Here is a 25746-nt window from a genome sequence, read left to right on the forward strand (position 1 = left end):
GAGGGTAGAAACAGAGGAGAATCCTGTTGCCTTCTTCTGTTCTTGAAGGTGCTTTATCTGAGCGGGGCCAGAGGCACAGGCCTCAACCCAACAGCTGTTAATTCACAACCTGAGATCTATGTCAGGCAGCTTGAAAGACCAAGACCAGCCCAGATATGTCTGTATTGTCTTCATCTCTGTTTAAATAGTTTTGAATTTTTGGAATTTTCTGTCTGTCACTTTGGGTTCCTTCAGGTTTCAAAGCAGCATAGAAATACTCCAATCCAGTGGTCCCCAGCCTTTTTATAACCGGGGACCGGTCAACACTTGACAATTTTACTAAGGCCTGGCAGGGGTGGTAGTCTTTTGCCAAGGGACACTGCTGCCGCCTGAGCCCCTGCTCCACTTGCTTTTCCACCGCCGCCCCTGACTTCCCACTGCCCGCTGGGGGGTGCTGCCTGCAGTAGCTGCACAGTGCTGGGCCGAGGGGGAGCCCCAGCCATGGCGGCCACTGGAGAGCACCAAAGGTGAGCCAGCAACAGAGTGGCAGGGCAGCCCCTGAGGCAGCAGCCAGGGAGGAGGACAAGGAGGAGCCTTGGCCCGGTATATCCTGCTTCAAGCACAGTTCAGCCCCATGTTCAAACTCTTGTTACCCAATTTGGAGGTATCCTGATTTTAACTGGGTAATTAGCTATTTAGCTGGAGACATAGTGAGCGGAAGGTAACTACAGGATCTCCACTTATGTATACAAGAGTGCTCCCTTAAGAAACTCTAAATAACCCCGTTAGGTATGCTTTTGTTGCTTTTATTAAAGAGAATTAAAGTAGTTACAAATAGGGTTGAGCAGTTTGGCGCACTTCGGCCCCTTCGGCGAGCACTGAAGCCCGAGGCAGCTGCCCCTCCCTGGCACTGGCCGCTTCGGGCTTCAGTGCTCACCAAAGCAGCCAAAGTGCGCCAGACCACTCAACCCTAGTCACAAACACACACCAAAAGCATAGAAACACATACACAAGATTATCTAAGGAAGGCAAGGGTGAAAGGGAATCGTGTTTTAGGAAAGAGGTGATAGTTACTGTCATGATGTGATGACGTCCGTGGATGTTCAGTGCAACAACCTACAGTCAGTGGACACCGCCTACTCACAAGTTGGCAGTGTATGCAAGTTGCCCAGAGAACACACACCCATAAGGTAAAGGTAAAGGTATCCCCTGTGCAAGCACCGAGTCATGTCTGACCCTTGGGGTGACGCCCTCTAGCGTTTTCATGGCAGACTCAATATGGGGTGGTTTGCCAGTGCCTTCCCCAGTCATGACCGTTTACCCCCCAGCAAGCTGGGTACTCATTTTACCGACCTCGGAAGGATGGAAGGCTGAGTCAACCTTGAGCCGGCTGCTGGGATTGAACTCCCAGCCTCATGGGCAGAGTTTACAGACAGCTGCCTTACCACTCTGCGCCACAAGAGGCTCTACACACACCCATACACACACACAGAAGAGGAAGGCTGGCCTACCCACAAGTGGAGGTGTGCAGAGAGTTCTAGAACACACAGACAGGTGCTGGGTGCACCGTCTAATGAGGAGTGTGAGAAGAAGGAAGCGGTTGGGAAACTGATGAGATTAGTACCAGTTCCTTGGACAGCCTAAAGGTTTTGGATGGGGAGAGAAAGCCATTTGTAAAACAGCCCCTACAACCTCACAGGATTTAATCTAAGGGTCCACCTGGGTAACCTTGGGCCAATCACAGTTCTCATAGGGGTCTCTCAACCTCGCCAGGGCATCTGTTGTGAGGAGAGAAAGGTTCCCTCCAAGCTCTCTCGGCCCCATCTGCCTCAAGGGAAGAGAAAGTTATCTGTAAGCCGCTTGGGGACACCTTGGGGTAGTGAAAAGCGAGGTATAAAAACACCAGCTCGTCTTCTTCATCCCCGGCTGGTGGCCAAGGGGAACCCAGCAACCTACGTTTCACTCCCGAGTCTCTCATCAATCCCTCCTCCCGGGCTGCCGCGCAAAACAATAGGGGTGGGTGGGTGGGTGGGTGGTGGAGGTATCCGAGCACGTGCAGAGTGCGAACCCCTCGGTAGCCACGAGTCAGATCACGGCTGCAGAGAGAAGCACTGATTTCGCTCCAATGGCTTTCTGCAGCCAACAGCGACCCCTGCCCGGCCTCGGCTACCTCCCGAGCGGGCTCGCCTGTGGCTCCGACCAGAACGCCGCACCGCGTCCCGGGAAGCAGTCAAGCCAGCCGGTAGGCAGGCAAGCTTTCGGGGGAAACCCGTTCGTTTCGCGTTGCGAATGAGGAAGGGAGGCGCCCGCAGCCAATCCGCGGCCGGCCGAGAGGCAGAGCCTCCTTTCGCCCGCCGCCGCCGCCGCCGCATTGGCCCCCGGCGCACGTGCCTGGGCGGGGGCTTGGCTGCCTCGGCCGCCGCCCGGGCTCCCTGCAGCCGGGATGCGGGATGGCAGCAGGCGCGGGCAGCTCGCCCTCCACGACCACGGGCTGCGCTCTCCTGCGCCCGCTGAGCCAGCGGCTAGGCATCCCGCTGGACCAGGTGAGGCCGACGCGGGCAGAGACCGGCCGCCCGAGCCCGCACTTCCCCGACGGAGCGTCCGATCGCGCTCCTTGCCTCTCCCCTGGTTAGAATGGCACGGATCCGGATCGCCGCTCTTACTCCCCTGGACGCGGAACGTGGGCAAGGCACGCTGGAGCGCAGCCGCTTCCCTGGAGGGTCGTGCGTTGTTTGCTCCAACTAGGGAAGCGTGGCTGGTCTCAGCCTGCTGCGCGGTCCATCCCTAGGACAGCTTTGCTGCCACGGAGGGGTGACCTGGCAATGAGGCCCGGTTAGCCATGCGTGTGAGGAAGGCGGCGGCGAGGTGGTGGCTTGGCGGGGTTGCCCTCCAGGCTGGCGAAGAGGCCACGCTGCTTACAGAGGGGGCAAGGAAGGCCGCTTTCCCTCCTGAAGGTTATAAAGGGCAGGGAGCTGCTTCCTGGCCCGGCGTGTCCTGGAGCAACTGAACTGCTTGTAAGCCTGAGGGTGAATCGGGGGGGGGGGGGTACACACCCAGTCTTTTTCATGTTTACTTTCCCCTCTGTGGCAAATTTTGGAATGTCAAAAGTACTGAGCTAGTTGGGGCTAATTATTAGAAAAGCTGATTTTTAGGTATCCCCCCCCCCTTTGCTGCCTGAAGGAATCTCCAAGCAGCTTACAATCACCTTCCCTTCCTCTCCCCACAACTGGCACCTTATGAGTAGGTGGGGCTGAGAGAGCTCTAAGAGAACTGGGAGTGGCCCAGCATCACCCAGCAGGACTCCTATGTCTCGGGGGGGGGGGGTGTGGTAGGTGGGGCTGAGAGAGCTCTGAGAGAACTGTGCCTGAACCCAGGGCATCCAGTTGGTTGCATGTGGAGGAGCGGGGCATCAAACCCAGTTCTCCAGATTTGAGGACACACCTCTAAACCACTACACCAAGCTGGCTCCCATATAAAAGCAACAGCAGTAATAATAAAAGCAACAGCAGTAATAATATCAGTTAACTCCAGGTCTTTTTTTTGAGGGGGGGGGTGATAATATTGGTCAGCACTGAGTACCAGCATGGTGGTGGGGGGGGGGGCTGTCCCACATCCTGTGTGGGGAATTGGTGAAAATTGGTGCAAGCCCTGGCATTTAAAAAACAAACACCAAGGAGCACAAAGACTGCCCTTTCCTTGACCTGTGTAGTATTTAGCACTTTGCCTGTGATACCTCCCATCATCTCCAAGGGTGTGGCATGGGAAGATTGTTGTCATTTTTGCTCTTGTGGGTATGGCTCTCGGATTGCCATGCGTAGCCTAAGCCAAGCATTCATAGTCTGAAGCTGATCCTGCTGTATTCAATGGGGGTCACTCCCAAGAATGCCCTGAAATCACAGCTGAGGGGCAACCCTGTGACACTCATTTGGGAATACCTGCTTATGAGGCTGTCATTCATAATAGGCTCTCAAGCAGTATGAGTGATCTCCGAGGAAAGGAAAGGTGTTTGTAAGCTGCTTTGGGGTATAAAAAAACTAGCTCTTCTTCAGGGGAAAACTGGTTCTGATTCTTACTCTCATCCCAGGGATGGGTGACTGAGGCATTTTGATTCAAGTTTGGAGAATGGGTCTGAACTAGGCTTGAGTACCAGGGGCCTGATCTGGAACAATTTGGCTTTGGCGACCATTAAAGTCAATGGCACCATTGACTGTAATGGGAATTCTGGCATTCCCACCTTTCCCGGGGCCTGGGGGGTTGGGGTTGCAGTTACAGCCTTCGAACTTTCAGGGTAGCTCCAGGAGTTCCCTGACCACCCCCTCCAAATTTCACAACAATTGGACCATGGGATCCAAGCCCAGGTGTTCCGAAAGAGGGTGCCCCCATCTCTCCATTCTATCCAATGGAGAGTCCATCCCATTGGAAAGGTAGGAACCCCGGAATTCCCATTAAAGTCAATTGGTCCAGATCTGGCCCCTGGTGCACAAGCCTAGTCTGAACCAATAGGTTTTCAGAATTCTAATGGGGCCCAATGGTCAGGCCCATGCAGAACGTCACTACAAATTAGATGATTGTTCTTATTTTAAAAGAGGGTTATCTCAAGAAACTAATATTAGACAATTGTGATTCCACATGATATTGATGAAGAACAAGACGAAAGAAGAAGGAAGAAGGTTGGGTTTTATACTCTGCTTTTCTATAAGGAATCTCAAAGCAGCTTGCAAATCGCCTTCCCTTCCTCTTCCACAACACACACCCAGTGTGGTATGTGGGGCTGAGAGTCCTGTGACTGACCCAGGGCCACCCGTCAGACTTCTTGTGGAGTCGTGAGGAAGGAGAGTCCTCTGCTCTTCACTGCTTCACCACACTGGCTTGCTTGTAGAACTGCGAATTAATGTTGGTAATTCAGGTTTGTAACGGCACATTCATATAAATAGGCTCATCAGACAGGATATTAACCTTGGAGCTTGAGTCTTCGTGTATTTACATAGCATTAACTCCTTCTGATTCAATTAGGCCTGCTCTGAAGTACACCGTTGACAGAACTGTGGCAAGGATTTCTGTTGACACGGTGCCCAAGGTTCTTCCCTTGCCTTGTTTTGCTATAAACATTTGTGCTGGTTCCAGGTTAAGGCAGAAATGTGATGCAATAGAACTTGAGTGAAACTTTACGCCCCCGTTCTATGATTTCATCACCTTGCTAAGAGTTAATATCAGCAGCCTTGTGTGCAATGTAGCTTGTTTACAAGGGAGTGTGCATGGATAGCAGCCCAAATTGAGTCGCCTGGGCAACCTGCAGAGAGTTTGTGGTACTCCTAGAAACAGAGCCAGTGACAAGGGTTAGCGTGCTTGAGCCTTTATGAGATTTACATCCAGGCAGCCAGTCCTTTGCTATGCAGAAATTGGGGGGGGGGGGAATGTGTACACCACCAGAAATGGGAGTGATTTCTCCAAAAGAAGAACCCAGGGGTCTAACCCAGGGGTCTGTGATGCAGTTTGAATGATAGATAGATAGATAGATAGATAGATAGATAGATAGATAGATAGATAGATAGATAGATAGATAGATAGATAGATAGATAGATAAATGTATTTGTATACTGCCCCATCCCTCTGCAATTATTTAGTCAGAGACTGATTATTTGGTTGTGTACAAAGTTTTGAGTACAGAGTTTCGTACACAGGGGAACCGCTTTACTGATCTTGTGTCCCCTCAGGATGAGTGGCTATGTACTGTAAGTGCCAGACGACTAATTTAGCAGTTGCAGGAATGGGAGCAGATCTTTCCCCATTACAGTCAACATAATGGTGTCTCATTTTGCACAGATTTTTGGTTGGAACTTTGAATGCACATCCTGTATACAAGATCCAGGTTTGTGGGAGAGAGTCAGTGCGTACAAAAAAACCCCCAACTCCCCAAAAGTATGGCTTGTATCATAAGATAACTGACTTCTTGTCCTCCTCCTTTCTGAGCCACCGTGACATGCATCTGTTGCTATTTTCTGTACTTCCGCAGCAACGAGGAAGTTTGTGGTGTTTGCTCTACCTACTGAATAAATGGGTTACACTATTTAGATTGTACAGCAAGATAAAGTGAGCAGAAAAGTCTGTTGTAGTAGGTTTTGAATGCAGAATACACATGGATGCTCTAGCCTAGACCTGAGCCTGGGTATAACTGGCATGGTCTATTTCTGTGCAACTAGAATCCCTGTGATCAACCGATGCATTTTAATTTTTAAAAGACGCTACTCTGCTTTGGATCAGTTCAAAAACAAATCTGTGGTGACTGATCTTGGGTGTGTGTGTACTTTTTCTAGTTCTTTGCAGAATCAAATAAAGAAGAAGAGTTAGTTCTTATATGCCGCTTTCCTCTAACTGGAGGAGTCTCAAAGCGGTTTACTGTCGCCTTCCCTTTTCTCTCCCCACAACAGACACCCTGTGAGGTGGGTGGGGCTGATAGAGCCCTGATATTACTGCTCAGTCAGAAGAGTTTTATCAGTGCCATGGTGAGCCCAAGGTCACCCAACTGGCTGCATGTGGGGGAGTGCAGAATCGAACCTGCTCGCCAGATTAGAAGTCCGCAATCCTCACCACTACACCAAACTGACTGGTCAAGGATTCTCTGGAGCACCCCAGCAATCACCAAGCTATCCTTTTAGCTAATCAAAGATCCACATAGTTCAGGGTACGAGATCAGCAAATCATCCATACAAGCAATTTCCTTTTGCTTAACGTTAACAATCATTGATAAAAAGGTAAGCACCGGGTCATGTCTGACCCATGGGGTGACACCCTCCAGCGTTTTCATGGCAGACTCAATACAGGGTGGTTTGCCATTCTCTTCTCCAGTCATTACCGTTTACCCCCCCCCCCCCAGCAAGCTGGGTACTCATTTTACCGACCTCGGAAGGATGGAAGGCTGAGTCAACCTTGAGCCGGCTGCTGGGATCGAACTCCCAACCTCATGGGCAGACAGCTTCAGACAGCATGTCACTGCCTTACCACTCTGCGCCACAAGAGGCTCTAACAATCATTGATACTTGTGGTTTAATAATTTGCTACTTATATGCTGCCCAAATGCAGGTGGTTGGGAGAACTTTTTTAGGGAGTGGCACTCATAATTTGTCCTGCATTTACCTCACAGTGATTGTAATACATTGGCATATACCTATGCATGTTGTGCAGCTGTATTATAAGAAAGCATGCACTTCTATCAGTTCTTTCTTCAAAAGTTCTTTAAGAAGCCCTTTGGTCCCATAAAAATCCTTGCTTGCTATTCCCTTTACAATACTGGCTGTTCTGATACCTCACTTGCCCTTCCAACAACCCGCAACTTAAAAGGTTCATTCTCTTCTTTAAAGAGCCACATTTTGTCCTGCACTGAGCCTTATTTGGCTCTGCGGCAATAGCTTCCAGACCCCTACACTAGATGGTCTAAAACTGGCCAGTCTGTTAGTGGATGACGTTCTGGTGGGTAAACTGGAGGACTGTAGACTGGATTTTCAGATAGTTAGGTAGATAGGAAACTGGTTGGAAAACTGCACCCAAAGAGTAGTTTTCAATGGTGCTTACTGGATTGGAGGGAGGTGAGTAGTGGGGCGCCACAGGGCACAGGGTCTGGTGTTTTTCCACATTTTTATCAATGATCTGGATGAGGGATTACTCATTAAATATATTTTAAATTAATTATTTCTTAGATTTCTATACCACCCTCCCTTGCAGCTCGGGGAAGTTTACAGATGATGCCAAATTGGGAGGAGTAGCGAACATCCCAGAAGAGTTCAACAAGGGCTGAACATGCTGGAAAAGTGGGCAAATGAGAACAAGATGCAGTTCAATAAGGAAAAGTGCAGAGTTGTGCAACTGGGTCACAAAAATGAGAAGCATGCATACTGAGTGGGAGATACATGTCTGGCTAGTAGTTTGCGTGAATGAGATTTTGGGGTACTTGTAGACTGTAAGTTAAATATGAACAGTGTGATGTGGTGGTAAAGAAGGCAAATGAAGTTTTGGGCTGTATCAACAGAGGCATCACATCAAAATTGCAAGATGCCATAGTCTGGAGTACAGAGTGCAGTTCTAGAGGCCTCATTTCAAACAGGACATGGACAAAATTGAGATGGTGCAGAGGAGAGGGTGATTCAGGGCCTGGAGACCTATGAGGAAAGGCTAAGGGACTTGGGAGTGTTCAGCCTGGAGAAGAGAAGGTTGAGAGGGGGACATGATTGCTCTCTTTAAGTATCTAGTAGGTTGTAACTTAGAGGAGGGCAGGGAGTGGTTCCTGTTGGCAGTAGAAGATAGTATCCACAGTAATGGGTTTATATTAAATGTAGAACTGTACCAGCTAGATATCAGGGAATGTTAACAGAGTAGTTCAGCAGTGGAGAAGGTAGTGAGCTCCCCGTCACTATTAGCCTTTAAGCAGTGGCTGGACAGATAGTTATCAAGGATGTTTTAGGCTGATCCTGTATTGACCAGGGGGTTGGACTAGATGGCCTGTATGACTTCTTTCAACTCTATGACCCAAACTATGATTCTACGCCCTGGGGCAGCATTGCTTGATTGCAGGATAAGCCTAGCAATGGCTGGACAGATCCTTATCCTGGATGCACTGAGCAGGGGATGATGAGCTGGCTTGTATGTCCCTTTCTAGCTCTGTGATTCTGTGAATCATGATCTACGTTTTGCTTGATACTTATTTAGAAACGTGTGTTTATGTGCTAGAAAGGAAATTCCATTAAGTTCGGTGGGACTTGCTTCTGAGGAGCAGCCTGGACAGCCAATTATAGTATTTGAGAACTGCTGCTCCAAATGCATTACCAGCAGCAGCTGAGAAACTGGTTTTTATCTGTTTCATGCTCCCACCAAAGGATTTTTTTATTAGTAGTCATAGTAATAAACACTTTATTGCATTTGACCTTGCAGCTCTGAATGATGTTGTTTCTCTCATGTTACCAATGAGAACAGAAGAATTTAGCTTGGGGGGGGGGAAGCTTCAGTAGCTACCTGTGCTTGTTTTGACAAACCAAATACCCTGAACCAGGAATATACTGCTTTGCTTCCTAGGGTTCCTAGGGTGTTGTGGATAATCTCTGGTTCATTCTCTATTTATTTGATTTCATTCTGGTTCATTCTGTTTACACCAAAAGAAAGCATGCTGAAGGAGCTATGTACAGGGGGAGCTTTGCAATTGTAGAAGTTTGAATGCAGTTAGGATGGTGGGAATGAAAAATCTGATCTGGTAGCCATTAGATAATTGCAGCAAAACAAAATAGAAATCAGGAGTGGGGGAAAAACTTGCAAGGGTTACGTTTTTGGAAGATGCCCCAAACTAACTGAAATTTCAACTTTCACATGCAATATTGGAAGAATCTGTAGGATGCAAAACAAACATTTTTAGTGATAAGTTAACTCTGTCCCTGCCCCGCACACGCCACTTCCTGCAAGCAGTTTTGAGGTTTCATTACCTCTGCAGCATGGCTGCTGTGCAGAGCTTTTAACCTGCTTTTGAAGGCCAAACACTTGTCCTTTGGAATGTCAAATGTCAGTTTTTTCAGACTTCCTTAAAAGAGTATCTACCCTGTCAAGGCTGGGCACCTCTACCCTAGAGTCTGAAATAGACTATGCCTTTATCAGCTTAATTGGAACAGAATGCAAACATGTTCACCTGTAGGCTTTTTAACAATGTTTACTTAAAGGTGTTGCCTTCACACATGCTCATGAAAAGAGGTATTTGTTTTCAATAGTATACTGTGAAGCAATCCAGTACTATTCCCAAATCCTATTATTTCCCTAGGGTTTGCACTTTTTATCTAGGTACCTGGAGCCTGATCTAGTTTTCAGAGATCTTGTTAGATAGGCATTTGACTGACTTGTTGAGTTATTTAGATGTGTCGGGGTTTTGTTTTGTTTTTTCCCTTTTGTCTACTCTTTAAAAAAAAAAAAACAGAATCCCCCATGGTCTGCCAGCACATTTTAAAGGAAGAAAAATAACTTCATCCATGTTTTGATCTCATCTAAGTGACAATTTGAGATCTGCATATGTGCAGTCATGTTTTCTTTTATCCAATACTTTTTTGAACTTTTAAGAGATATACGTACTTTTATGGTTTTGTATTTTCCACTTGTCTTTTTTGGCATGTTTTGCAACACTTGTTTTATCCTGATGTGATTTATTGGTTTCAGGAGCAAGACATTTGGTCATATGAGCTTAATAATAAAAAAAGGGGGGGGGGAGGAATCCATGTTTGGAATCAGGTGAGTTGCCATGTTGGTCTGAAGCAGCAGAACAAAATTTGAGTCCAGTGACACCTTGAACCTTGTTCAGACATGTTTGTGATTCTGCAAATGCTCTTTTGTTTAAGAATAAGAAGTACCTTGCTGGAGTAGAGCCAGGGCTGTCTGGTCCAGCATTCTTTAAGCCCAGATATTATCACAAGGTTTGAGGGTGGCCATGGCTCAGAGAGAGAATATCAGCTTGCCCTGCAGACATTCCCAGCATCAATACCTGGCATCTGTAGTTTAAAAAGGACCGAGCTACTGATGATTTGAAAGGTCTCTGTCTAAGACCCTGGAGAGCAACTGCCAATCTGACTACATGATACTGACCTTGATTGATCATGGGTAGCCCTGACCTTGGTAGCTTATGATAGCCAAATTAAGATTCTTTTGCCCAGCCCCAATTAATCACCCGGAAAGAAAAACCTTTTTAAATTTTTACTGCAGAAGAAATATAGATACAGGTGAGTACCCAAACCTGTGCACAGAACAATAGGATTACATAATGTTAAATATGTTTTCCTTAGAGGCGGGAAAAGATGATGCCTTGCAGGATGAGCCAATAGCTTGGGGTTTATACCTCTCCACTCACCTCCTGGGAATACCCTGCAGCCCTTATGCCACCCTTCCTGGAACTGCTGACAGGTCCAAAAGCTGCTCGCATGCTTTCCCCCCCAACCTCCAATTGTTTACATGAACAGTAGTCACACACTCTTCTTCCATTTCTCTAGCCTTGAAAAGGACTATATCAGCTTTTAAATAAACTTGGATTTTGTGAAAGAGCTCATAAAAAACTACATTCCAGAGAGGAACAGGCTGTATTCTCTGCCAAAGACTTGAACCAGGACAGACCAGGATGTAGAATTATAGCCTAGCTAGGTTCAAAGCCCATTTATAATAAATGGGCTTTGCGATTCCCCCCCCCCCCGTCCCCCTTCTGCAGCTGGAGCTGTTCCTGGGAGGCTGGCAAGCACAGATTCCGGCTCTTGGAGGTGGTGTCTGCGTTTGCCAGGCCCCCAGGAAGGGCTGGCTCTTCCCCCCCTGCAGCTTAGTCCCCCACTGCTTGCCGGGCTTACCCGTGCATCCGGTGAGGTGTGGGTAGGTCGGGAGGCGCTGTGCGCCTTCCGACTCCAGGGCCAAGTGGTCAATCGGCAGGCATGCTTTGCGCGCCTCCCGATTGGCTCCTTGGCCCCAGACTGAAAATCGGAAGGAGGCTTCATGCCTCCCGATTGGCCCCTCCGCTTGTCAGTCCGGGGCCAATGGGCTCTGTTCCCCGTCCCAGACTGAGCCCACCCCCGTACCCCTTAGCCTTTTATTTATACCACTCCTGCGGAGGGGTGTAAAGATAACTATGTTCAGTCAGAAGGTTGCAATCATTTTCTTTACCTAAGCAAGCCCCGTCTCATCACATCTCGGAAACTAAGCAAGTTCATTTTACAAAAATAGTCTTGAACCAAATACTTTGCTGTTCTTAGTTGCACTATACAGAATCAATTAAAAAGTATGGAAGCAAGTTCTTATATTCCAGTGTTTTCAGAGGGGGGGAAATTATGTCACTTCTTCCTGAATTTACTGCTTCCCCTCCCCTTTAGCCTCATTTAAATTATTCACTTAGACTTAACAGTTCTGCTATATATTTCTTCCTGTTTATTTTGGTTGCTGGGTATGAAACCCTTGAAAACATTGGCCTAACGGTTGAAACAATAAAAATAATGTAAAACTTGTTAATTATTTATTATAGTGCACAATTAAAAACAGAATAAAAACTTCTTAAAAACTATACCTAACTAACAGCCCATAGAACCAAGGACCAAACGCGTTTCGACCCTTCCAGGTCTTCCTCAGTGGTCAAGATTATAATAATACACTCTATATATACCTATACAGCAGTGGTCCCCAACCTTTTTATTACCGGGGACCACTCAACGCCTTTTACTGAGGCCCGGTGGGGGGGGTAGTTTACTCCTCTACTCTCAACCACTGCCCTAGCGCTCTCTGATCGCTATGGTAATGTTTAAACATCCCTTCAAAATAAGATACAGACACGCCACAACAATGAAGTGTGTTGTAAAGGGCTGAGGGGGGGATGAAGTAAAGGGCCGGGGGGGGGGGAGAAGGCGTCCTTCGGGGCCCACCTCCAATTAGTCGAAGGACCACATGTGGTCCGCGGGACATAGGTTGGGGATCACTACTATACAGAACTCTCTATAATGTATAGCTGAATGGTTGAGTGGGATCTCTAATATATATAGCTTTTTCTGACGAGCATGAGATTACACTCTGAGTACAGAACTTAATGGTAGCGAAGAGTGGTGACTTTAGGGACATAACAAAGGAATTGGTCTCCAAAAAGGATAACATTTATATATTACAGATCCCACTCAACCATTCAGCTACACATTATAGAAAGTTCTGTATAGGTATATATAGTGTATTATTATAATCTTGACCACTGAGGAAGACCCGGAAGGGTCAAAACACGTTTGGTCCTTGGTTCTATGTGCTGTTAGTTCGGTATAGTTTTTAAGAGGTTTTTATTCTGTTTTTAATTGTGCACTATAATAAATAATTAACAAATTTTACATTATTTTTATTGTTCAGCTCAACTTTTTAGTTCCTACCTGTTAAGGTTCGATTTTGTTCCTTTTTTGACTTAGCTAACGGTTGAAACAAACAAGATTGGCCTAAAAAATCTGAGGAGGACCTTTGTACTGGAAGTAGTTTTGCTCCCAGCTTCCTGTAAATTTTGTTTCTAGAAAGGTAGATGGTATCCCGCTTCAAATGTGGTACATTGCCCTTTTTTTGATTACTTGTGAGAAATCTTTGTAACATCTTACCCATTTTCTTGTCAGATTTGATGCACTACAATTTATTATTAGATGCATTCAATCAGTTGTGATAAATATGCTGCAGTCCTGAATATATATTTTGTGCAATAACAAGTTGGTGGACTTCAGGCTGTTTTAATTCATGAAATGTTAAAATAATACTTTGCGGCTCTGGTGTGGCTGTTTTCTCTCCTGGGGATGTGTCATTGTCCTAGAATTTGCTTTGACCCTCACTGTACTTTAGTCTATATTATTTTTAAGTACCCCAAATAATAACCCCTCCAAATTACCAATGTTCCAATTGCAGTGGGCACAATGTTTGTATTAAAAATGTTTCCATTCTCAGTCATTAAACCAAAGTATCATGCATGCCCGAGAGCTTTTCTGAGCATCTTTAAACAGCCCGTGGCGCCATGGGCGCCACGGACTATATAATTCGTTAAGCCCCCTAGAGGTGGGCTTTGTCCGTGATGAGGAAGGGTCTGGGTTGGACCCTTCCTCACGACAGACAATCGGAGGGACCAATCGGCAGGCGCTTTGGCAGGTCCCTCCGATTCCCAGGCTGAGCAACTGCGTGCCGCGCGCAGCGCGGCTCGCAGTTGCTCCTGGTCTGACGCTGCGGGAGCCGCGAAGCGCCTCGCGCAGCGTCAGACCGCCGCACGAGGCAACCCCCCTTTCAAAACCCCTTTTTATAAAGGGGCTTTGAAACTAGTATGGAATGTTTAGGAACTTTTCAGGTCTTCCTATCAGCTCAATCAAATGGAAGAATAGTCTTAGTCACCACTCTGAGCCACACCCCACAAGCTTCTTACCCAATTTCACAAGTGTATGGCACTCCCTCTTCATGAGATAGTGACAGAACTTTGTTGCTTCTGATTGAAAAATTTAGGCACCTCTGTGTCGTGTGCAGTTCCATTTCAATATGAGTTGTTGAGTGGCAGAAAATTGCATCTGGACCAAAGCCACCATTCATTCAACCCACCAGTAAAAGCAGGAAACCATAATTGCCATTTGTATGATTTCACTAACTTGCTGCACAATGTTTAATTCTCCAGTTTTGTTTTTTACTTTAAATATTTTCCCCTCTGTATATTTTTGTTGACTAAGGATTCTCCCTCTTTAGTTTTTTGTTGACTAAGGACTTTATAATCTATTCTGCAGCTTCACCACAAAGTCTGTTAGCGATTATTCCTCTGGCTGCTTCATAATGGTAATCCACAAAGAACATCTGTTTCAATTTTAGAGTCCAAATCTCAGAAGGATTGTGCAGCCTTTGGAAAAGGAGAGCATCAGAACAACACAGTGTCAAGAACAGAGGCATATTTCAACCCATGCATGAAATAAAGAAAAATGAATACAGGACCCTGAGATCACTGGGTCAATAGGGCCGGTCTATAAATGCAAATAATAAATAAATAAATAAATTTGAATCTCTTAAAATCAATAAATTATTTAGTCCCTTTCTTCTCGTTTTAAAGTAACACCCAGATATATGTATAATGGACAGTACATGGTTAATTTATTAACCTGGTCTGAGTACCTTGAGTGACAGGGGATTTATCTATTTATTATACCACCACTTTTAATGAACAGGCTCCAGGAGGTTCACAAAGTGTAGAAACAAATGTCAAAAATCAATAAAACCTCCATAAAACCATAAACAGTACTAATACTTACGGAGGGTAAGAAATTCCTCGAGATGTGGGGAATTGGAGCATAGGGAGGGCAGGGTTTGGGGAAAAGGAGGGTCCTCTCTGGGGGGAAAAGCTTTCTGGGGGGGAAGAGGGTCCTCTCTGGGGTCTCAGAGTCCATCCTCCAGAACAGCCATTTTCTCCAGGATAGTTGATCCCTGTAGCTGTAATTTCAGGAGATCTCTGTGTCCCACCTGGAATATGGCACCTCTAGGTATGTAAACATTTATGAAGATGCCCTCTTTTGCACATTGAATTGACCACAGTGTGTAACTGGTAGCTTTGTATAGAGTTTAAATGTTTGGCAAGAATACCTTGAAGCTTCTTTGGATGGCTGCATGGGGGAAATCTTCATGGCATTTCCAAGGTCATGTAGCTGAGTTCTTGGCTTGCCAGTAATGGAAGCTGCTGACAACAGAGGTCAGATTTCAATCTTCTTTTCATTTTCCCAGGTCAATTTTGTTGCTTGTCAGCTCTTCGCACTCTTGGCAGCATTTTGTTTTCGCCTGTACTTAAGCCCTAGTCGTGCTGGTTCTGGTGTCCGACATGTATTTGCCATTGTTTTTGGAATATGTTTTGCTGTTTTCTGCTTTGGTTGGTGAGTATTTCCATAAAGCTGCTTATGTATTTTGTGATAGGTTTGGAAGGTTACTTGGGTTCTACCTCTAAATAAGTCGCATCATACATGCATGCAGTGCCTCCTTCCACATGGCAAGGATTCTCCGTGTTGTCTTCCAGGAATCACAACACTCCGTGTTGTCTTCCAGGAATCACTTCCAGGAATGCACAGACATGTGTAATGGTGTCAGAATTTCACACATTTCTTCCATCTTTTCCCCAGCTTTTCCCTTCTATACATTTTCTGCAGCAACTTTACATTAGCTCTCAAGAACATGGTTGTTGTGACTGGTGTTATGACTCACTACCACTTTTTTGGTCTTTTTTCCCTTCACATATTTGCTATAGCACTATAACAGTACTGAACTATTTCCACTTCTAATTTTAAGTGTCAGTAGGTTATTACAGTGCTATAGCGATTACCAGTTGCACGTATGTTTTATAAAGCTCTAAAACACTCTGGTGGCATGTTAGGGAGGAAAAAATCTGAAAATAAGGTTTTCATAAGGTACTAAGAGCAGGAAATTGCACTAATGTAAGCAGGACCTTTCCAAGGCAGGTAACTGTATACCTTTTGTTACCAATGCTAATGTGTTCAGACTGTCTTCTTCACAAATGATTGGAATAAAGCAAATCTGAGAGTGCATATCATAGAATCATAGGAATTGGAATGAGACATATGGGCCATCTAGTTCAACCCCCTGCTCAATGCAGGATCAGTCTAAAGCAGCCTTTCTCAACCTTTTTACCATTGAGAAACCCCCAAAACGTTCTTCAGGCTTTGAGAAATCCCAGAAGTGGCACGATCATCCAGAATATGGTTGGGAAGCATAGTTGTATACACGCCCACCTGGGGCTCTTCCCCTTCCCACTCCCTGCAGGCCCATCATTGGCAATTTAAGGAGGGGGGCAGGTCGTCAGGATCATATATGGTCATATCACCCAATAAATTTTTTAACAAATTTTAAAAAGATACAAAAATTAATTAACTCCCACCCATTTGGGAAACCTTCCAGGGCCATCAAGAAATCCCAGGATTTTGTGAAACGTTGGTTGAGAAATCCTGAGTTAAAGTGTCAGTGATATATATCTGTTCAGCTATTGCTTAAACACCACAACTGAGGGGAGGGGAGGGGCTCACCACTTACTTAGGCTGCCCATTCCACTGCTGAAGTACTCTGACTTTGAATTCCCCCCCCCCATTATCTAACTGATACCATTATGCATGTAGTTTAAATCCATTACTGTGGATCCTGTCCTCTGCTGCCAACAAGAACTGCTCCCTACCCTCCTCTAAGTGGCAACTTTTCAGGTAATGTCCCCTCTCAACCTCCTCTTCTCCAGGCTGAACATTCCCAAGTCCCTCAGCCTTCCCTCGTAGAGTTCGGTCCCCAGGCCCCAGATCATCCTTGTCGCTCTCCTCTGAACCCTCTCAATTTTGAGATCAAGGAAAACCTGCAAACAAGATAAGTGTAGTACTACATCATGTTGAAACACTGAAGAGCCAGTGCAGTATAGTGGTTACAAGCAGCAGACTTTAACCTACTGAGCTTGATTCTCTCCTCCTCCACTTGAAGTCTGCGGGTGACCTTGGGCCCCTGACCTTGGGCCCGTCTCAGCACTCTGTGTCTCACCTACCTCACAAAGTGCTTGTTGTGGGGAGGGGAAGGGAATGTTATGGTAGGCCACTTTTAGACTCTTTAAGGTAGGGGAAAGCAGGATATGAAAACATACTTTTCTTAAGAAAAAAGACCTCGATTTTGGCAGCCAAGGTGGAAAAACCACCACAAGGAAGTAGCCTTTAAAACAACTTAAATACCAAAAATCTTTAGCATATTTTTCAGGGCAGTATTTGATCAATAAAGAGTTGACTGAGGGAAATTGGCTTCCAGATTTTCACTTCTGTTTCAGAAGGTAACTGGTTGACTTCAATTTTTCAATTCAATAAAGTGTTTTGATGTTTCTGCCCCCTCCCTTTCTATGCAGATTGAGTTACTTGACAAAAAGTTCCATCACTTCTGTTATCCTGCATTGACATTTGAATGTTATTATTGTTTTGCTTCCTACATCCAAGGTACTCCATCCATATTTTTGTGTTAGTGATGTTGAGCTACGGTATCATGAGCACGGCCAGCATTGCCAACATTCATAGGTAAGGCTGTGCGTCTGCCGCAGTTTGTCTCTGCCGATTATTCCTGTCATTTTCTTGCCTCCTTTCCTCAAATTAAGAGTTGCTCATTTTCTGCTTTCTCTTTCCAATCTCTGAACATCCATGACTAAACTGTTGTGGACTAATATGCTTTAGAGAGGGCAGAACAATTATTTGCCTGCATCCTTTTGGATAGGCAATCCCAGGAAAAATATAGCCTGTTGAAAGAGCTAACTGGACAGCTTGTCACATCAAGAAATCAGCTCAGATGCCCTATACCCGTTTACATGCCAAAGAATTTAGCTGTTCCTTCTTTTCTTCCTTTGTCACAGTTCATCATGTTAATTGTTGCTATGCATGTTGTGTCGCCAGGAGATCCTACAATTGTCTGGCAGCCCAAAGTTCTTTTAGCGTTATCCAAGGTGTGCCACAAGGAGATGAGACAGAATTGCTATTGAGTAGATTGAAAATTTAGAGATTAGTATTTAGTGGGATTGCTCAATCTGTCTGCGTAACCATTGTACCTGGTTGGTGACATAATTTTATTATTATAAATTCTTCTTGTGTGTAACTCTGCCATACGATAAATAAATAAATAGTAGCTCATCGTGTTGGGTTGGGAGCTGGGGTTTGTTGCTGAGGTTTTTGATTACAGTTTTTGTTAATTCTTTTATGTCATGTAATTAAATTTGTATGATTCTAGGTACTCTTTTGTAGTAGCAATGGGATACCTCACTGTGTGTCATGCTAGCCGGATATACATATTCCACTATGGTATTCTTACTACAGACTTCTCTGGGTAAGTAGTGATAACTTTTTAATTGATAGCACTACCATTTCTTCAGTACTAAGCAGGAATGTCGGGTAATCTAGTGGACATACCTGATGCTGTTGTTTGTGCTGGAATTCGTGACTGGTTGAGCACAGAATTGTCATAATGGGTAGAGCACAGAATATTACCGATATAATACAGGTGCAATATGTAGTTGGAATCAGAATTTAAAGCAGCATTTGGACACAACAAACCAGAGAACTCCCACAAGTTAGACAAATATAAAACTACTCTGTATGTATTTGAGTTTTCTTTTCTTCCATTAAAGGTCATCTGTAGCTGTATCTAAAGAACTAATCTATGTAATTGTATCAAGCAGTTCCCACACCAACCAAATTTTAATGAGAAGGAAGTGTGTTAGTTTGACTCAGGTTTTTATCTTATCGATGGTAACAATTGAAGGCTTTTATTTAACCCATAAAGAACCTGAGTTGCCATCCACCATGCTGCCTGTGGCATGCAGATTTAGAAATAGCACAAACTGAACTGTGGTTATGTTCTAGAAAGTGCTGAACCAAAGTGGCAACTGATTTTTTTAAGATGGATATTACGTTGATTTTCTGCAGAATGTACTTTTTTCCACTCAGGGTTTTGCCAATGTGAAAATCACAGCATGTTGTGGGAAGAGGAAGGGAAGGTAATTGTAAGCCACTGTAAGACTCCTTTGGGAAGTGAAAAGCAGGGTATAAAAACAGCAGCTTTGGAGGTGGACTCCACAGCATTATACTCTACTGAGGTCCTTCCTTACCCCAAATTCTGCCTAAGTATCTCCCAGCCCAAAGCTGGCAACCCTACTGTCAGAACCTTTCTGTCCTTCATGATACCCATAAGAGTCCATAGCAAGAGGATACCATCAATAAAGTATCACCAGGCAATGATAAATTCCCCAAAAAGGATTATCCATAGAACATGCAAAATGTTCTTCAAGATGCTTCAAATGCAAGTTGACCGTTGTGGTGGTTATCTGGACTCAACTAGGGTTGGGCGCTTCGGCCGCCAAAGCAGCCATTTGTGCCCAAAGCAGCCAGCACCACGGCACAAGGGGGAGGGGCAGTGCAGGCACTGGTGCACTAGTCAGCACATGCGCCACCCTTCCCCTCCATGCCTCGCTGCTGGTTATTTCGTGCGCGAATAGTCACTTTGGTGGCCAAAGCGCCCCCCACCCTAGCCTCAACCATAGGACTGATGGAACAGCTCCATTTTGTAGGCCCTCCAGAACTGCTTGAAATCACAGTGGGCCCTGATCTCTTCAGGCAAAGTGTTCCACCAGGCTGGGGCCAGGGCCGAAAATCCGTAACTAAAGGATCCCAGATGCAGGAAGAGGACCTCAGTTCGAAAGTTCAGTGGAAGCAAGATGTTGCTACTTGTATCTTACTTTCTTCAGATATGTTTATACCATAACTAAAAAGTGATGACAGACAAACTGACTGACCGATAGATAATGTGAAATGAATAAATGTTGGCAGTGTGTGAATGGAGCAGTGTGTGAGCCCTAAGCCGAATATCGCTTTATATGAGGACATGTTATTAAAGGGGGCTGGGCTACCCTCTTTCTCTGTGTGAGAGAGGACCGGAGATGTGAAATGGGCATGGCTCTCTTTATATTTTAAAGAAGCAGGAAGGTTGGGAAGTGTGGCATCCTGATCTAGCCCATAATCTGGCAAAGAGAGGTTTAAGAGGGGGGCAGGCACTCTGTGTGAATGGAGAAGGGGTGTCATAGCTACCTCTACAAAAGAAACAGAATTATGAAACTAAAGTCCTTAGACAGGGCAATAACAAGTTGCATTATGTTATGGAAGGGTAATCAGGACCAGTTACCGGCATTTCACAGCTGCCTTAATATGCAGGACAGGAACTTAAGGTTCGCTGCGTGCAAATTGTTGTGTATGTGGACACGCGGGTGATCCTACAAAGGACCGAGCACATGGTCCACAGTAGGATCGGGTAGACCTGGACTCTTAACCTTCGTGGCTTCTGCAACAGCCAATCAGCTTAAATTAATCAAGGGCTCTGAGCCAATGGCTCAGCGCCTTGGCCAGCCCCATTGTTGTCTGCTTGTATATATGTTGGGGGACGGATGGTTTGCAGAGGGAAGTCTTTTGTACCATGCACTCTCACAATTAAAAGAGCTGTAATGATTCCAGTGTCATGTGGTTATTGAACCCACATATTTTAAGTAAATGAACCCACATATTTTAAGCAAATTGGAAGACATGGCATGCAAAAATGCAGCCAAGATACAGTGAAGATTTGGCTTGATTCCCTTGTCCTGCTTGTCTCTCTTCCTTTCTGCCCCAGCCCTCACCAAATTTGGGGCAGGAGGGGCTAGTGGTCCCCAACCCCGGTCTGGGGACTGGTACCGGCTGCCCTGACATTCTGCTGCCAACTCACCTTTGGTGCTCTCCAGGGCCACCATGGCTGGGGCTCCCCCTCGGCGTGGCACTGCGCAGCTGCTGCTGGCAGCGCCCCCCAGTGGGCAGCGGGAAGTCAGGGGCGCCAACGGGAAAGGAAGCGTAGCAGGGGCTCAGGCGGCAGCAGTGTCCCTTGGCAAAAGACTACCCCCCCCTCCCAGGGCCTCAGGAAAATTGTCAAGCATTGACCGGTCCCCGGTAATATAAAGGTTGGGGACCACTGGGCTAGAGAAACTAAAGTGTCTGGTGAGAGGTGAGTTGTGGTGATGGTGGTGGCGATGATGGGAGAGAGAACCACAGTAGGCTGGAGGGAAGCAACCCAGGGTCTCATAGTGGGGCAGCAAATTCAGGCAAGGGGGCCTTACAGGAAAAGCAGGCCAGAGATGTATGGGAAGCCAGAAGCCGCAGTGAGGAAGTGCAAATAAGATTTTCCCTTTTTCACTGGCCCTCCTTTTGCAATAACAAATGATACTGTATAGTTTGTCTTGTTTGTTCTGGTTGTTCAGCAATTAAAATATCACCTGTTATCTGTTTTGTATTTAAAACCCCAGAAGTTGTACTAGTAGTGCTTTTTTAAATTGCATATCTTATTCTTTTATGCCAAACGGATTATGTTGGTAAGTTGTTAAACGTTTCCTAAGTTCAGTCATGTTTAATTTCACATCACATAATAAAAATGGACAGTTCTGAGGGACAGTAATTGACACCACAACAAATCTAGCAAATGGAGAGTATTCAGCATCCTGGTTATTTATCTTGCCTGCTTTTTTGGTTGAAGAATTAAGCTAGTTGTGCCTGTGCCTTGATCCAAATTGGGGGAGAAGGTGCAGGGAAATACAGCTCACTGAACTAGTTGTCATCTTTTTACACTGTTGATGGTGCTTTGTTTTTGATAGTATTTTGCTGTTATTGGGCAGCTTTTTTGCAAAGTTTCATGTATTCATATTCCTTCCAGCCTCACCAAAACTGTCTAATGCAGATAATTGTTGCTACAGTTTACACATGAAAAACTGAAGCCAATGTTCAATGAACAGAGCTAAGCTGTACTTCTTTAGTGTAAAATGCAGTATATGGATACCATCTGCTACCACTCATTTCTTCAAATTATCATTTGGCAGCTCTGTCTATTGTATGATGTGTCTTCTATGTGACAACACTGAGTTGCAATGAATTTGTCACAAAATTTATCTTGATCTTCAGACTGTGAGTCTAAACACAAATGCAGCTTAATTTCCAAAGGACATCCAGACTATGTCAAACCTCTAAGAGACAGCTGTTAAGAATACCTTGCGATTAACCCTTGACTCAGTTATTACATTTTCCTATTAAAAAGCACATTCTCTGAACCACAGTGGGGCACATGGGTGGATCTGGCGGTGATTTCTATCAATGGAAAAGATTTCTCACTTCTCCTGTCCCACTGCAGCTTGAAATTCTCTCAAAAATGCTGTTTCTGGGAGCCTGCAGAATCCCAGAAATAGAAAGAGCTTGGTGGAATGAACTCTCAGATGAGATGAAAGCCCTGACAGAATTCACTGAGTTCTGCAGAGCCTGCAAGATAGAGTTTTTCCACCAAGCCTATGGTTGAGGCCAGCAGAAATGTACTCAGTACATTCTTGTTGGACCTCCCTCATTCTGTCCGTCCCCCTTCTCTCCCCAACTCCCCAATGGGGCTATTACTAACTTATGCAGTTTCTGATTATATATGAAATTGTAAATTGTTTAAAGTTTATTTTATCGAATATTTATGTTATTTTTATCACTTACGATAATGTAATGATGTATAATGTTAAAGGTTGTACACCACCCAGAGATGACTGGTCCGAAAGGAATGGTATAGAAATAGGAGAAATAAATAAATAAAGAGGGGAGAGATGGTGGCCTGCAGTAGAAGGGGAGATCTTTAGCAGAAATCTTTTGTAAGATCTACCCCACAGAAGAGAAACTTGGCCAAGTTTTTGAGGAAAACCCTAGAATATTCAACTATGTGTGAAAGATTATTTAGAATTATTTTAACTTGGCCACCTTTCCAGTCATTCAGTATGGCTCAGAAATATGACTTTTAAATGTTAAAGTAATTGCTGATATGCAGGGGAACAACATCTTCCTGGTGCCTTTTTACCATTGTTTCCCCCCCCCCCATTTGCTGCTGCATCCTTCATCCCTTGTTGTCCTCTGTCACTTTGTAGCTACTGCATCCTCCTGCATCCTCTCTTCCCCCTCCCAACATTCTCTTTCCCATCCTTGTCATAGCCCTGAAGTTATTTTTGCCTTGAATCCTCTGTCCATTTGTCCTCAGAGCCCACACATCCTCTCCCCAGCTCTGTTCCCCATTATGTCTTTTGGAAGAAAAAATATACAAAGAGGAGTTAAGCACCAGGATGCTTAAAATAATAACATAGTGTTATTGTGAAGAGAAACAAACTTCTTGAATAAGAGAGAAGAGAGATTCCTGTCTAATTGTTCTTCTTTCATTTTGTCTGTTCTGGAGGTGAGCAGGAAGGAAGTATCCTCAAATGAGCAGCAAGTCTCTAATTAAGCCGATCAGGAAATAGGAGGAGACTATTTGAAAGTATCAGGAAGTCCCTAACCTGACTATGCTGAATACATATCGGATGCCTCCTGTAGGATAGTTTTTATATGCTGTTGAACCATGCACACTATAGATCTCACATACTGCAACAGGGAATTAGATGATGGAGCATATATGTTGTTATGGTTGGGGAATCAGACAGACCTGGGACAGGTTAAAGTCCCGAGCTGGACATAAGTTATTGAGAGATTGTAAATTAGACTAATTGTGACTTATTCAATTCAGAGATTCTCTGTGTCTTGCCCTGAGCATCTTGGGGAAAAGTTGATATGAATGTGAAATGAAGAATCAATTTGAATATATCAAAAACCATTTAATGGCATGTACAATCTGACACCTTTTCCCCATGTATTTTAGGCCACTAATGATTATAACACAGAAGATCACTACACTTGCCTTCCAGGTACATGATGGTAAGGAAGATGACCTTTCTGTTCTCCATCCCATTGTCTTCCGTAAAGTTCTCCAAAAAAGATGTTAGCATCTTTTGGCAAAGGAACAGTCAGCGATTCATTGGCCGACTTTTGAAGTCATTCTATTACATTTAGGGTTTTATCTGCTCTTCTCTTTCAGTTAGAAAAATTACGTTGAACTGAAGTTCATAGAGGCCTCTCTCATATTTTTTGCTCTACTGCATTAGAAGAATGTACCAGATCTTCAGTTTTCTGTCTAGTTTATAGTGCAGGGGTGACCAATCTGTGGGCCTCCAGATGTTCATGGATTACAAGTACCATGAGCCCCTGCCAGCACATACAGTACACGGTATAGCGTATGTTGAGTCAGTTGGCACCTTTGGAATTCAAGGAACGGGGAGGTGGGCATGAACGCAAAATGACTGCTGGGGTGGGCAGGGCCAATCACAAAAAGACCTTCATGGCATACTGAAGCTAATCACAAAATCACAAAATGCTGTCAGATTACAGATATGCATCCTCCTAAGATGGTGGCAGCTGTTTCTGAATTGGGTGCTTTTGCAGACACAGCAGTGATTCTAGGTTCTTCTGAAACACCTCCTGCTACAAGTGAGCTGAAGGGAATCAGGACTGGCTTGGGAAAGAAGTAAATAGAGGCCAAGAAAACTAACAGCAGCCATCACAGTGCCCAGAGGCACCACACCAGAGATCACTGAAGAGATCCGACCCTTGGAGAAAATGGCTGCTTTGGAGGGTGGATTCCATAGCATTATACAACACCGAGGGCTCTACCCCCCCCTCCAGATATATCCCAAACCAGAGCTGGCAACCCTAAAATGAAGGAAGTTACATTGTTGTAATTCAGTTAATGTGTGTAGAAGGCTAAATAACACGTCATAGTCCTTGTTCTCTTGGAAGAAGATCTGACCAAGTGGAAACACTTTTCCCCTTGCAAAAGACACCTTTGGCTTTAAAATGTATTTAACATGTGTGGGGTTAATTGGGGAAGAGTGTATTATGGGGATTAAAAGATCTTGAAAATAGGTTACTTTGTGTCCTTCCTTCAACCAAAGCTCATTGAAAGGCAATTGCAGGAGTGGGAGTTGTAAAGGGTAAAAATGTAGTTAAAATGAGATGCAAATTAGAGTGTTTCCAGTTAACTAAAACTTTATCCCAATTTTGAAGTTGCAGCCCTAGAATGGAGTTTGCATAGGGTGACTGACAGACTTTCAGTTGTGCCACTATGAATTGAAAAGGTGTTTCTGTTAAATCCATGTAAATCTGATATCTGCTTCTCATATAAATACAATTGCAGGATATTCTGGGATGAAAGAATTGGATATAGTTCTGTGAGGGGCTGGGGATCTGCCAAAAATATCTGCATCCTTGACCAACTTCAGGTTCCAGGATTTGTTTCAAAATCATAACAGTTAAACAGTTAGACTTTGCAGCATGATAAATAACTTTAAAAAAAAGGTGGCCTCTCTAAGGAGGCCACTATCTTGGATTAAGAAATAAATCTCTCATTTTTTAACAGTGGAAAAACAGCTGTGGGGGAGCCTGATGTGGGTCAGGGGTTTTGCAACAATAGAAAGGGAAGCTTACTTTTTGTCCTCTTGCACGGACTCCACCATATAAGTCACATCGACAGTGTTAAGGTAAGAGTTCTGAAGAGCTACGTGCTGAAGTAATGGCCAGGAAATCTAGTCACAGCTTTCCCAGGTCAGTGTGTAGCTGGGGCTCACTACAAAGTCATCATAGAATCATAGAGTTGGGCCATACAGGCCATCTAGTCCAACACCCTGCTCTATGCAGGATCAGCCCTAAGCATCCTAAAGCATCCAAGAAAAGTGTGTATCCAACCTTTGCTTGAAGACTGCCAGTGAGGGGGGGGGGGCTCACCACCTCCTTAGGCAGCCTATTCCACTGCTGAACTACTCTATGAAACATTTTTTCC

General features: G+C 44.9%; 1 protein-coding gene across 2 annotated transcripts in view; it reads left to right on the plus strand.

The window, feature by feature from the left end:
* Positions 1 to 2372: 2372 nt before the first annotated feature.
* MBOAT1 (membrane bound glycerophospholipid O-acyltransferase 1) overlaps positions 2373 to 25746 on the plus strand; it is a 36059-nt gene continuing 12685 nt past the window's right edge. Inside the window, exons 1-5 of one of the 2 annotated variants that reach the window (XM_077353037.1) lie at positions 2373 to 2522; positions 15226 to 15371; positions 17466 to 17543; positions 18244 to 18339; positions 23734 to 23789. In XM_077353037.1, the coding sequence (XP_077209152.1) occupies positions 2430 to 2522; positions 15226 to 15371; positions 17466 to 17543; positions 18244 to 18339; positions 23734 to 23789 (469 nt within the window). In that variant the 5' untranslated portion in view covers positions 2373 to 2429. The remainder of the gene's footprint in view (positions 2523 to 15225; positions 15372 to 17465; positions 17544 to 18243; positions 18340 to 23733; positions 23790 to 25746) is intronic. The other variant, XM_077353038.1, reaches the window with a different exon arrangement.

This window comes from Paroedura picta, chromosome 9, assembly GCF_049243985.1.
Source record: "Paroedura picta isolate Pp20150507F chromosome 9, Ppicta_v3.0, whole genome shotgun sequence".
Classification (NCBI taxonomy): Eukaryota; Metazoa; Chordata; class Lepidosauria; order Squamata; family Gekkonidae; genus Paroedura; species Paroedura picta.